This window comes from Poecile atricapillus, chromosome W (assembly GCF_030490865.1).
Source record: "Poecile atricapillus isolate bPoeAtr1 chromosome W, bPoeAtr1.hap1, whole genome shotgun sequence".
In the NCBI taxonomy this organism is placed as follows: Eukaryota; Metazoa; Chordata; class Aves; order Passeriformes; family Paridae; genus Poecile; species Poecile atricapillus.
This window is the reverse complement of record NC_081288.1, coordinates 81635441-81648407: the sequence shown is the minus strand read 5'-3', so window position 1 is coordinate 81648407 and position 12967 is coordinate 81635441. Positions and strand designations below refer to the sequence as shown.

The window sequence follows — 12967 nt, the reverse complement described above, 5'->3', positions numbered from 1 at the left end:
GATAGAAGTAAATGCAGTTTGTGACACCCTTGACTCCATTAGGAGTTCTACTAGTTGTTGCAATCTCTGCAGTTTTTGTTTGTCATAGCTTTCTTATTTTCAGTGTTTCCAGAATTTTAAGAAGATGTATCATTGTTGAAGATCAGCTGCCATGGAAGAGGCTTCAGATTAAACCAACTGCTGCATGGTTTAATTGGTCTGGTACCTAAGGCTTCTGATCATTTGCTTTGTACAAATGCATTTTAACAGTTTCCTGTGCTGTAAGCATCTCATAGCTGCTACTATTGAGAACCTTGTTTTAGAAATGAGTTAAGAGGCATCTTTCCAGTTTAAAGCCAGGCCCTGGCCAAGCCTTGACTTTACCTGGACAGAATGTTTGTCAACAGATCCAGACGTTTTCTGTACCAAAAGAATATTTGAGTCACTTTTTGACTCAACAATTTGACCCTATTAATATGACAGCTGGATCAATTTTGAAGTGGGCTTGGAGAATCATTTCCGGAGGTGATGATCCAATCCTTCACTGATTTTTTTGTTTCTGTTTGTTTGCTAACTATGGGATGCTAGTGCAGTGTTTTAGTAATTAATAGCAGTTTTATATTATATACCTTATTAATAATGTTTAAGATTTAATTGATTTTTAACTGGTATAGGTTCTTATTAATTGTGTATATGGTTTTGTGTTGCTGTTGATGTTTATAACAGAAGTACATCTCATTTTTATTTTTTTTTAAGAAAAACGGGGGAAATGGATGCCCCACAAGCATTTAATTAGTGTAATTCATTAACTTCAAGGAGAGAAGTGTCTGTGTTTTGTTGGCAGGTTCAAAAAGGTCACTTGTTCATCTGACCAGACTGTCTGCCTCTGAACACATGAGATCCAGTGAACAGAGATGTCATCACACAGCCTTGGTACTCCAGACATGGATCAGAAGTGGACCTGTCAGGACACAGTTGTGTCTGAACACTATATAGACAGTTGCCAACAGAGATTTTATGTTGTTATTATGATGTTGTGTCTCTACCAATTTTCAGGTATCCTTTGTTTTAAGATTTAGAAGGATTTGAAGAACAACTTGAACATCAAAGCTGTCAGTCACCGATCAACTGCCAGCTGACATCACGAGAGCAGTGAATGTTCCAGGACTGAATCGTGCTGGAGAAATTCTGTAGAAGATCTAAGAAGAGACTCCATTTAACTGTATATAAAGCAAACTGTAGTTGTGTGTTTACCCTTTCAGCAAATTGCTTTCACGCTTAGACTACATATATACCAGAGCACTTGTGTTAAAAGTAGTTAGATAATAGTTTAAGTGTTTAGCCTGTGTAGTAGTTGTTATGTTAGTATAAAGTATAAGTATTCCCTCTTCAAGAGGTAGTGAAAGCATCTTTGAAAGTTCATTTAACGATTGAAGTTCTAGCTGTGAGTTTGCAAATATGGTGTCATTTACATGGTAAAATGCTTATGGTAATTGTGTTGTGTATAGTCATGACCAACTGTCTGCTAACTAACATCCAAAAGTGACAGAACATATGGGTCACTCTGGCACATTGAACTGGCCAAAGGTCAATGTGTTTGAGCCTAGCCACCCCTGGAGATCCTTTCGCACCTGTCTCGTAGGAGTCCCTGAATGGGATCCTCCAGCATTTAAAGGTTTAATTAGTAATGAGACTCAACTGAATCGATTGGCAATGTTGCAAGAGTGCAGTCGCACTGTTGGCTTCACATTAAGACAACTTGAAGCCTGTTGGCAAGCAAAAATTACCAAAGTTCTTAATGTTACCATAGAACCCTCAGAAGAATTAGATTTGTTAAGTTCCACCCATACCTCAGGTGGATAGATAATGTTTGAACCCCCGACAAAAAGTCATTCTAACAAAGTAATGCAGCACTGGGCTGCAGTCAGCCCTATAGCTGATCTCGTTACTACCACTGTAAGTAAAGCCTTTATTCGTGGTGCAATCTCACAGGACAATTACCAAAACGATCACCTAGTTCCATATTCATATTTGTAGAGATAGAGCATGGAATTAGATTCCTGCTAATCCACATAGAAGACCCTGTTATCTTGGGAAACTCACTTTGTTCCACCCAAGCTTACTTCAATTGTTGAATATAGCTAGCAAAATGAAGAACATCAAACAGTCAAAGCGAAGCCTGAATGAATTAAGGCCTAGCAACTCTAAAAAGGCTCGCTTGTTAGACTAAGGAAGAATTGAACCTAACATCCACAATGTTAAGTGAGCTTTCAGCAGATGTGAGTAGTGTATATCATGCAGTACTATGAAATCAAGTTGCAATTGACTTTTTGCTCTTAGCACAAGGACATGGTTGTGGGGAGTTTGAAGGCATGTGCTGCTTAGATCTTACTGATCATTCAGCTTCCATCCATGAGCAACTACAGCAGCTACAGGATGGGTTGCATGCCCTGAAGGAAGATAGTGATCCCATCAGAGGTTGGTTCGCCAGCTGGGGCATCACTAGATGGTTGAGGTCTCTTGTGCTAGAAGGGGGACGGACTTTACTTATAATGTTAATTGAGATGACAGTCTAAGTTGTATGTTATCTTATCCAAAGCCTGGTTTGTGCAAAAAGAGAAAGGGGGAATTGTTGCTATATTTTATATATTAGTAAAGGCCTGTATGCACAAACCAGCCTTTGAAATAAGTCGTGATATTAAGGGCTAAAGTCCTTGAAACCTTCATGCAGAAGAGAGAGTAAAGCAAAACAATATCCCTGTGTGTAAGAGAAAAAATGTAAACTGTGTGTGTTAGCCAATAGTAACTTGCTCTGCCTGCAGACCCTGTAGAACCCTATAAAAGTGTGCTAAAGATAGAAATAAATTGGCATTCACAATTACTTCTGTGAAGACTGGTGAAGAGCTGGCGGTCTCTCAATATGTTGGACACTGGTGCGGACGTCACAGTCATCTCTCATGTCCTTTGGCCCAGAGAATGGAGCTTGGTGGTATCTCTGAGCTCCCTTTCAGGAATTGGAGGAAGCACATTATGCATGCAGAGAAAACATGCAATTGTTGTTTCAGGGCCAGAAGGGAAGACAGCAATCATTCATCCCTTTATTATGCACAAACCCATCACGGTTTGGGGAAGAGACATCCTGTCACAATGGGGCACAAAAATAGAAGTGGATTTTTGATAAGGGTCACTGCAGCACTTACCACCTTGAGATTGACTTGGAAGACAGACACACCTGTCTGGGTGGACCAGCAGCCCCTGACACAGAAAAAAATTGAGTGCGCTCAATAAATTGGTGAAGGAACAATTGCAGAAAGATCACATCAAGCCGACAAATAGTCCCTGGAATTCTCCAGTGTTTGCCATCCACAAGAAAACCTCTAATTCATGGAGATTGCTTCATGACCTCAGAAAAATCAACGAGGTCATTGAGGAGTTGGGACCACTTCAGCTTGAACTGCCCAATCTCTCAATGATCCCGAGAGATTGGCCACTTGTGATCATTGATCTAAAAGATTGCTTCTTCAATATTATACTTCATCCAAAAGATGCTCCACGATTCGCATTTTCTGTCCCAAGCATCAACAAAAAAGAGCCTTTGCAAAGATACCACTGGGTAGTCCTTCCTCAAGGACTGAAAAATTCGCCAACAATTTGCCAATGGCATGTGGCACTAGCCTTGTCTCTGGCTCAGAAGAAACATCCGCAGGCGATGATCATTCATTACATGGATGATTTACTCATTGCTGCATCAACACAAAAGGAGATGTAAAAGGTTCGTGACAGGGTGATTGCAGAAGTTCAAAACGCAGGACTGGAAATTTCTACATCAAAACTTCAACAAACCTTGCCATGGAAATACTTGGGATGGAAGATCACAGAGCACGCAATTAAACCGCAGAAGATACAAGTCAGGACTCGCATCCATAATCTGCAAGATCTGCAGAGACTCTTGGGAGAAATCAATTGGATCAGGCCAACTCTGGTAATCACCAGTGATGAACTTGCACCCCTTTTCAACCTACTAAGAGGAGAAAGCAACATTAAATCTCCCAGAACCCTCATGCCTGAGGCTCAAAAAGCCCTTGAGAGGGTTGCTGAAGCCCTTCAGCAGACAGGCGCATCGTTGTGCAATGTCACAACCATTTTTCCTTGCAGTATTAGGAGAAAACATGCAGTTGTATGGTCTTATATTTCAATGGGACAATTCAAAGAAAGATTCATTGTTAATAATCGAATGGATGTTTTTACCCTACAGGTCTCTGAAAACAATTTTCACAACATTAGAGATGATAGTACAGATCATAATCAGGGCAAGAACAAGATTGTTGACAATGGCAGGCAAAGATTTTGCCACAATTTATCTGCCTTTGAAGAGGGAACATTTTGACTGGGCAATGCAAAAATCAGGCATTGCAAATTGCATTGCTGGATTATTCAGATGCCTGTTACATTCACTTTCCAAGCCACAAGTTATTGCAGTCAAAATTAAGCTTCAAAGAGAAGCCCAAATTAACTGAAGTGCCATTGGATGCAATAACATTGTTCACTGATGGCTCAGGAAAAATGCACAAATCAGTGATCACGTGGCAGAACCCAAAAACACAGTCATGGGATTCAGATAATGAAGGGTTCTCCTAAATTGTGGAGCTGTCAGCAGTGGTCAGAGCATTTCAGTTGTTCCAAGAACCTTTTAATCTGATAACAGATTCAGCTTACATAGCCAATATAGTCAGAAGAAGAGAAGGATCACTTCTAAAAGAAGTTGAAAATGATGATCTATATTTTTATCTCGTATGTATGCAAAAAGCCATAGAACACAGAAAAGACAAATACTTTGTTTCTCACATCAGGGCACATTCTTCATTTACAGGATTCTTGGTGGAAGGAAATGCAGAAGCAGACAAATTAACAATGATCATTGCAAACATCTTGCCAAACACTTTTGAACTGGCAAAACTGAGCCATGCATTTTTTAATCAAAATGCACAAGCGCTTATGTGAATGTTCCACATCTCTAAAGATTAGGCGAAAACAATCATAAATGCTTGTCCTGATTGTCAACTTGTGAAACCGCATATATCTACAGGTGCAGTCAATCCAAGAGGATTGCAGAGTCTGCAACTGTGGCAGACAGATGTCACAAAATACCCATCTTTCAGGAGATTCAAAAACGTCCATGTATCAGTGGACACTTTCTCAGGTGCAGTCTTTGCCTCCCTGAACACAGGAGAAACCACTAAACGTGTGTCAGCAGTTTTTGTAGGCATTTGCATCATTAGGTGTGCCTCAAGAAATAAAAACAGATAATGGTCCTGCCTACATGGCACAAAGGCTTGCCACATTATTAATGAATTGGGGTGTTTGTCACACCTTTGGTATTCTTCACTCTCCCACAGGTCAAGCCATCATTGAGAGGACACAGCACACTTTGAAATCCCTTTTGGATAAACAAAAAAGGGGGGAGGCAGAGGCAATGCCTCAAATGCATTTAAACAAAAGCTTATATGTTTTAAATTTTTGGAACAGTTCCTTTACAGAACCAACTCCACCAATTATCAGACATTTTTCCAACAGTACTCAGGCGAAATTAAAGGAAAATCCTTTGGTTCTGATCAAAAATCCAGAAACAGGACAGATTGAAGATCCATTTCAATTAGTAACCTGGGACAAAGGGTATGCTTGTGTCTCCACAGGTTCAGGGCCAAAGTGGCTTCCAGCAAAGAATGTGAAACCTTATCAGCCACAGAAACAAGCAGATGACCCCAGAAGCAGAGAAGCAAGTATGCAAATGTGAACTGCATTGAGACCGAAGTTGACAACGAACATCTTTAATCCCACGTGCAGAAGCAGTGAACTTTGGGTTTCATGTAAAAAAGTGTGGGAAATTGTTAATATTGTAATACCTCGTTTGTAAAAGCATGGTGTGGATCGCATCAAGATTCATAATCTCACACAAGAGATAAGGCCATTGAACATGAAACTAAATCAGGTATCACCCTTGTGTCTTATCACTTTGTTGATCGCTTTGAATAATGCGATCCTGCCTGTGAGTCAACCAAAAGAAAATGTTTGGGTGACTCTGGCCAATGCATCAGGCCTAGACACCATTTGCTTGACTCACTCAAGTCCAGCAAAACTATTCTCGACTTGCTTGGTGGGTTTGCCAGTGGATGAATGGCTAATTCCAAAAAACATCTCTCCAAAACTTTCACGATTCATTCTAAATCCTACTGACGGCTGGGATCTCTGGACCAAATATCTCCCTAAGGCACCTTATGAGCCCCAAGAACTGGAAATCCTTGGCTCAGCGAGAATGGATTTTTGCATAATATTCGGTTCTCCTATGTCAAAACAAAACAAAAACAAAATTACAGATGTCACTCCAAATCATACTTTATACAAAGAGGCAACATCTTGGTGCAACTTCACCTCAGTCCTAGTCATACCACCCAACCATGTTCCATTGCAATTGCCAAAAGGGAATTTTCTTATTTGTGGAGACAGTTTGGCCCGCCATTCCGTCAAATGTTACCGGTGGTCCATGCAATATTGTAAAACTCTTTCTGCTGACACCTAATGATAAAAGAGCAAAGACGCAGAGGGAAGAGGTTTCTCGATCAGTATGCACCTGATTGCAATGATGAGTTTCACTCATGGAATTTTGGATGGAGATCCATAGCAACTCTCACCTCAAGTAGCATCAGGAGAAGCCTTGAAGCAACTGGACAGATTAGGCTGTTGGCTAAGCAAGTGATCTCACTCCACCTCTCTCACTTTGAGTGATTTGTTAACCGATGTTCAAAGTGTGAGATGCTACTCTGCAAAACAGAGCAGCAATTTATTTTCTCTTGCTAATGCATAGACATGGGTATGAAGAATTTGAAGGAATGTGCTGTATGAATTCGAAGTCTATCCACAAGAGCATACAACAATTGAAAGAGGGCATAGCCAAACTTGGAGTTGAAAAGGGATCATGGTTGGATGGTCTGTTTGGTTGGTTGAGCTTTGCACCATCGCAGAGGGAACTTGTAAGGGATAGGTATATTCGTATTGATTTTCATCATAGTCCTCCTAGTTTTCATGCCCTGTCTACTTCAATGGATCCGATGGTTGATAGACAAGGCTGCTAAGGAAGTGTTCTTGGTTCAAACAGGAGGGGGAGATGTTTGGGTCAGAGACACAGAAAATAGGCCCTTATCTTTGGTGCCTAGCTCTGACACCCAAGAGAGCACTGAGTTTAGCCTAAAACCATAGAGACAGCTTTTAAAGTTAAGTAAAGAAACTAATTATGTGTGTAAATTAGAGTTCTCTTAAATCACTGGGTGAAAAAGTTAGAGTTTGGAGTTTTAGTTATATTAATAAGTGAATCCAAGATGGGGATTTTGGGGCGTTGTCTCTCCTTCTTGTCCTTCTTCATCTTCTTCTTCTAAGGGTTTTTGGGTAATAATGAGTGTTTGGATGAAAGAATCCACAGTGCAGCACACAGGTGTCAGCTCATTGGGTCACTAAAAGAAATAACTTACTTGGCATTTGATTATTGGATAAATACACATAAAAGGCCTTAGATAGATTCTTCGTTCTCCATTTTGCACTTTTCTATCTTAGTGTATGTAGCTCCTTGTACTCTGTATATATGTAATATAGATAAGGAAAGAATAAACAACTGAACCTGAACAAAAGAAAACAGTCTCTGTCTTATCAGTCTCGGTCCTGGGGAAAAAGAACCCAACCACCAGTGTCACAGTGACAACCATGGATCCTGGGTAACAATGAGTACTCCTGCCACACCACAGTTTTCTCCACCGGAAGCCTCACCCTTCTCAGAAGCCAGAGCATGCCCTACCCCCACCCCTGGCAATGATGTAAGGTGGTATAAAATAATCTCCTAGCCATGCCCACACATGTCCAGGCTCCACACCCTCATGGGTACTGCAAAAAAATTATCTCTGTCCTGTCTGGAACCAGGACAGCCCCTTTATCAGCAGAGGAGAGAAGCCAGTGGAGGCTCAAGGAATCAGAACTGTTACCTGCCTTTTTCTCTCCATGTATCAACAAAAGTATCAGACTTAGACTGTACTGAAAGTAATGTTACATCTGAACAGTTTCTGCAAACAGCTCAATGCACTAAAGCAGCCAGAAAAAGCCAACAAAAATGGGTATACTAAGAAAACAAAACAATAGTAAAATGAGGCATCACAAATCATGACAAGATACAGATGTACCAACATCTTGAATATTGTACTGAATTCTGGCCTGTGCACCTCAAAAGACAGAGTGAGGTCAGGCAAGATAGGGAAAAAGGCAACTAAAATTTATCAAAGCCTTAACCCCTAAGCCCTGCCACCACTTTCTCAGCTTTATGAGACATAAGAAAAACAATACTTTCTGCCATACAGATCACAGCTGCATTCCTTCACCTCTTGCTGGATGTTTGCTATATTTACTTATGCCAACCTCATCTAGCTGCAAGTGATGGGAAAGTCCATATTGACTGTGTTTAAAAAAAATAATGAGCATGCTTGAAACCATTAGGTGTAGAGATGTGCAGGTGCTCTCAAAGTTGAAGAACGACATTCCTCACTCCAGACACTTCAACCACAGTCATCTGTAGTAAGCGGATTTACAAAATTCAGCAGCTGAAGAGAAGCCCTAGGTTACACAGGCAGCAGGCTAACAGTGAAGGACAAGTTTTATTTCTGCTTGCTGATTGTCTTGGTTTGAAAAGACAGGTGTCTGCAAAGGAAGGTGGGAAACTCCCTTGAAATGGAAAAAATGTAACCCCCCCCCCCCAAATTATTATAATCTTGAAATCAAGGGGCTCTCAGGAAAAGATATGGAAATAGGAATAACAGTTCTTTACTAAGGAAAGATAAAATAAAAATGCAGAAGTAGAAAAAAGCCCCACTGACAGTCAGAATACAACCTGACACCCTGTTGGTCAGGGTGTTTGTTGGAGTCTGAGATACAGACTGTGTGCCCTTGCTTTTAATATTTAGTTCCAAGATTCAAAGAAACACTGAATTTCATATAATATGAAATTCATGTGCATGTTTTCATGGTGATACATGAAAACAAATGTTAAAGTTAGATAGGAAATGTGTAAATGTGTAGATTAGAAAGTTTCTTAAATCACTGGGTGAAAAAGTAGTTTAGAGAACAGGAGACAAGATGGAGGATTTAGGGTGTTGTCTCTTGTCCTTCTTCTTCCTTCTTCATGTTCTTCTCCTAGGGGTTTTTGGGTAGTAGTAAGTGATTGGGTAGAAAATGTCACAGTGCAGCACAGAAGTGTTGGGTCATTGGGTCACTAAGAAAAATAGCTTAGTTGGCATCTGTTAATTGGGTAAATGGACATATAAAAAACCTTGAAGAAGATCTTTGTTAGCCATTTTACCCCTTTTCTATCATAGTGCACATAGCTCCTTGTACCTTGTAATGCTGATAAGAAAAAATAAACAACTGAGACCGAACGAGAGAAAAAAACCTGCCTCCCTCTCATCAATCTTCAGTTCAAAGGGAAAAAGAACCCAAATCTAAAAGTCCCCTAAACGGACAGGTGTTGGTAGCAGTCTGATTAAATGGTGGCTGCAGTCTTCCTGGAGTGACAGATGTGGTTCTGTTGAAGCAATGATCCTGTAGAAGGGTGTAGTTTTCCTCTGAAGGTCCAGTGGTGGTGTAGATGGGTCCAGTCCTCCTCTGAGAATTCAGTGAAGAAAGGCTGACTGCAGTGTTCTAAATCTCAGATTATATCAAAGTAGAAATGCTTGGCTCCTCCCCCTGGGTGGAGCATGTCACAATGGGATGATGTAATTTTATGAGTCATGCAGTGAGACTCAATGGCCTATTAACAGAAGATATCTTTCTGGAGGGAGTGGAAGAGAGAAAGAAAACTGCCCCACCTGGTTTTAACAGATAGCAATAGAATAAATACTTTTGGTTACATCTTGCATTGCAACCCAAGACACTGATACAGCTGAGGAATGTTTTCTCTACAAATATCACTGTTAAGACCAGCATGTTCCAAGAGTAAGCACCAAAAACTGCACCATGGTAAGGGAAAGCAGAAATCAGAGAACTAGTACCATAAGAAGTTTCATGTCAATCTTTAGGGTTGTATATTGTGAAATACTCAAAATGTATGTGCATTATAAGCAACTAATGCCCAAAGCTGTTTTCTAACTATAAGTTGAAGCTTGTCACCTAGTCCTAACCATATCAGATGTATGGAAAAAACAGTTTAATAGCCATCTGAGCAGAGGACAGGTGACGTAGCTTAGCAATATAATGACTAAAGATAGTATTTAAGCCTATTTTTCCTTTTTAAAAATCTGAACTAGAACGTGTGGTTGGTACAGATGGATTGGAAAACCTTTACTTCAAGCTCTAAGGATCAGATTCCCAACCCTTCATGACTTCATGCAGCTAAGATACACCATTTCTCTTTGGCCTTTTTAACCTTCAAGTAGCATGCTCCAGGAGGAACATCAGTTGTTATAATTTGCTGACGGCTACAATTCCTAGTCTCCTGCTATGTTAGCTCTAGTCCAGCACTTTGCAGTGTGTGTTACAATCACATTTCAAGGGTCAAGAATCCATTGAATCCCCCTTGCTAGATTTTTGCTTTGACAGAGGCTCTTTTCAAATGAATTTTGTGAAGCCAAGTTAGATGAAAGCTGAGTTAAAGTGTCAGACAATCCTTTTCAAATCACTGTATTCCCTCAGGTGTCCCAAGATCCTTACCTGGATTTACCAATAAATAACAGTTTTCAAGTTGAGGAACCAACATCTAATAAATCTGAGAGCAATAATAATTCTCATATGATAAAAATCTAGATGCAATTATTTTAACCTTATTTGTATAATAAATCAGATTAAAATGTTAGAACAGGAAGTACCTTGCTTCAGGGTTTTTTCACTACATCACTTACTATTCCAGCTGCACAGGTAAGCTGCTACTTGATATGAGTTTTATCAGTTCTTTATTTGCAGTGTCTTGTAATGAGAATGAAATTCAGCTAGTGCTTAAAAAGAAAAAAAGAAGGACAGGTCAGCCCCAAATGCCTCTAATATTTAGTGATCCTTTGGGTCTTTTTGTCAGGAAGAAAGCTACCTGGCTAACTGCTCAAGATATCACACTGCAGGACAGGAGACACACAAATACTGCAAGGCAAACAGCAGGCAGGATTATGAACAAAGTTATTCCTACTGGACCCAAATACCCAAAAATGTTCTTTTCCACTAGTGGTATCTTGGAAGAGTTTGAAAACCCTAACTATAGGATAACAATGACTGGGGAAGGGCAGAAAATTTGAAATAAGTTGCTTTAGGAGAATGAAACCCTGTGAACAGGACAGAATTCTCCACATTGTTAGTCCATCATCAGGACACCTCAGCATCAGCACTTCAGACAACTTGATAAGTCTGGTTCCCACACGGTTAAGGACCTAAAGCTCCCAAAGTCTTGAATTCTGTTCCAAAACTTTCCCAACACAGGCCTTAGTCTTGGAGAGAGATCACAGGCCTTTGAGGTCACTGTTGTACATCACAGATTCACAGTTACCTGACATTTTGCGTAGGGTTCCACCTCTCGGAGGGCAGCTCTCCACTTTGTGGGTCATCTACAGGTGGGTGAAGAATTGAAATACATACATCTCCATTCTGCAAGACAGAAACAAAAGTTGAGTATAGCCTGGCTTGAGGCAGATTTAATGACACAACCAGGCCAGCTGACCCAAATGGACCAAAGGGATATTCCATACCACATGGCATCAACTCGGATATAAAAGCTAAAGGAAAGAGGAAGAAGGGGGACATTTGTTATTTGCAGTGTTTGCCTTCTGGAGCAACCACTATATATATTGAAGCCCTGCTTCCTGGGAATTGTCTGGACATCACTCACTGATGGGAAGTAGAGAATAAAATCCTTTTTTGGTTCCCCTTTGTTTGTGTACAATCTTTTGTTTTAGTAAACTGCCTTATCTCAACCTACAAGTCATTTTCCATCCTATTTTCTCTTTCCTGTGCAGCTGGGAAGGGGGAATGATATAGTGGCTTGGTGTGTTGGAGTCTGAGATAGAGTGTGTGCCCTTGTTTCTAATACTTAGTTTTAAGATCCAGAAAAACACTGAATTTCATATAACATGAAATTCATGAGCATGTTTTCATGGTGATACATGAGAACAAATGTTAAAGTTAGATAGAAAAAGCTAAAAATGTGTGTAGATTAGAAATTTTTTTTAAATCACTGGGTGAAAAAGTTTAGAGAACAAGAGACAAGATGGAGGATTTAGGGTGTTGTCTCTTGTCCCTTCTTTCTTCTTCATGTTCTTCTCCTAGTTTCTCCTAGATTTTTGGGTAATAGTAAGTGATTGGACAGAAAATGCCGCAGTGCAGCACATAGGTGAAGGGTCATTGGGTCATTAAGAAAAATAATATACGTGTCTATTGTTAATTGGGTAAAAATAGGTATAAAGATAAAAGAACTGCGTAATTCAGAGCCATTTTGTGCATCAGACACCAAGTGTGCCACAAGGCCTTGTTGTACCATCAGAAGAAAGAAATGTACCAGATTACAAAGAATTAACCTTGTGCAGCCAGCCTAGAAAGACCTGTCAAGTTTTGTGATGACCTTTTAATAAACATGAGAAATAAGATTCTAACGAGCTTGGGAGTTTTCTTCAAATCATAAGAACTGAGATAAGCAGGGCTCCCCACGAGGGAAGATCCCAAAAGAATTCAGTCCAAAGGAGGCTGAGAAATCCAGGAAGAAAAATACAGAAGAAATGAAGCAGAATCAGAGAAACAGAAAAAGGATTTTTTAGAGAAAAGTTACATGGTGAGCACTTGGCATCCAGCCCAGGTCAATCCACCAGTCCTTTTTGGTGGCAAATAATGGCAGTTATATATATTGCATGTTATAGTCATAGTAGCTATTAAGTAGCAAGCTCCTGTGTGAGACATGGAGATTGTCAGCTGCACTGCTTATCTCTTT

The 12967-nt window shown here is 40.1% G+C and overlaps 1 protein-coding gene across 1 annotated transcript in view; it reads right to left on the bottom strand.

Moving 5' to 3' along the window:
* Positions 1–12967, bottom strand: part of LOC131592134 (ubiquitin-conjugating enzyme E2 R2) — a 225092-nt gene that overhangs the window by 30546 nt on the left and 181579 nt on the right. The window contains exon 3 of the mRNA XM_058863431.1: positions 11537–11634. Within this exon, the coding sequence (XP_058719414.1) occupies positions 11537–11634 (98 nt within the window). The remainder of the gene's footprint in view (positions 1–11536; positions 11635–12967) is intronic.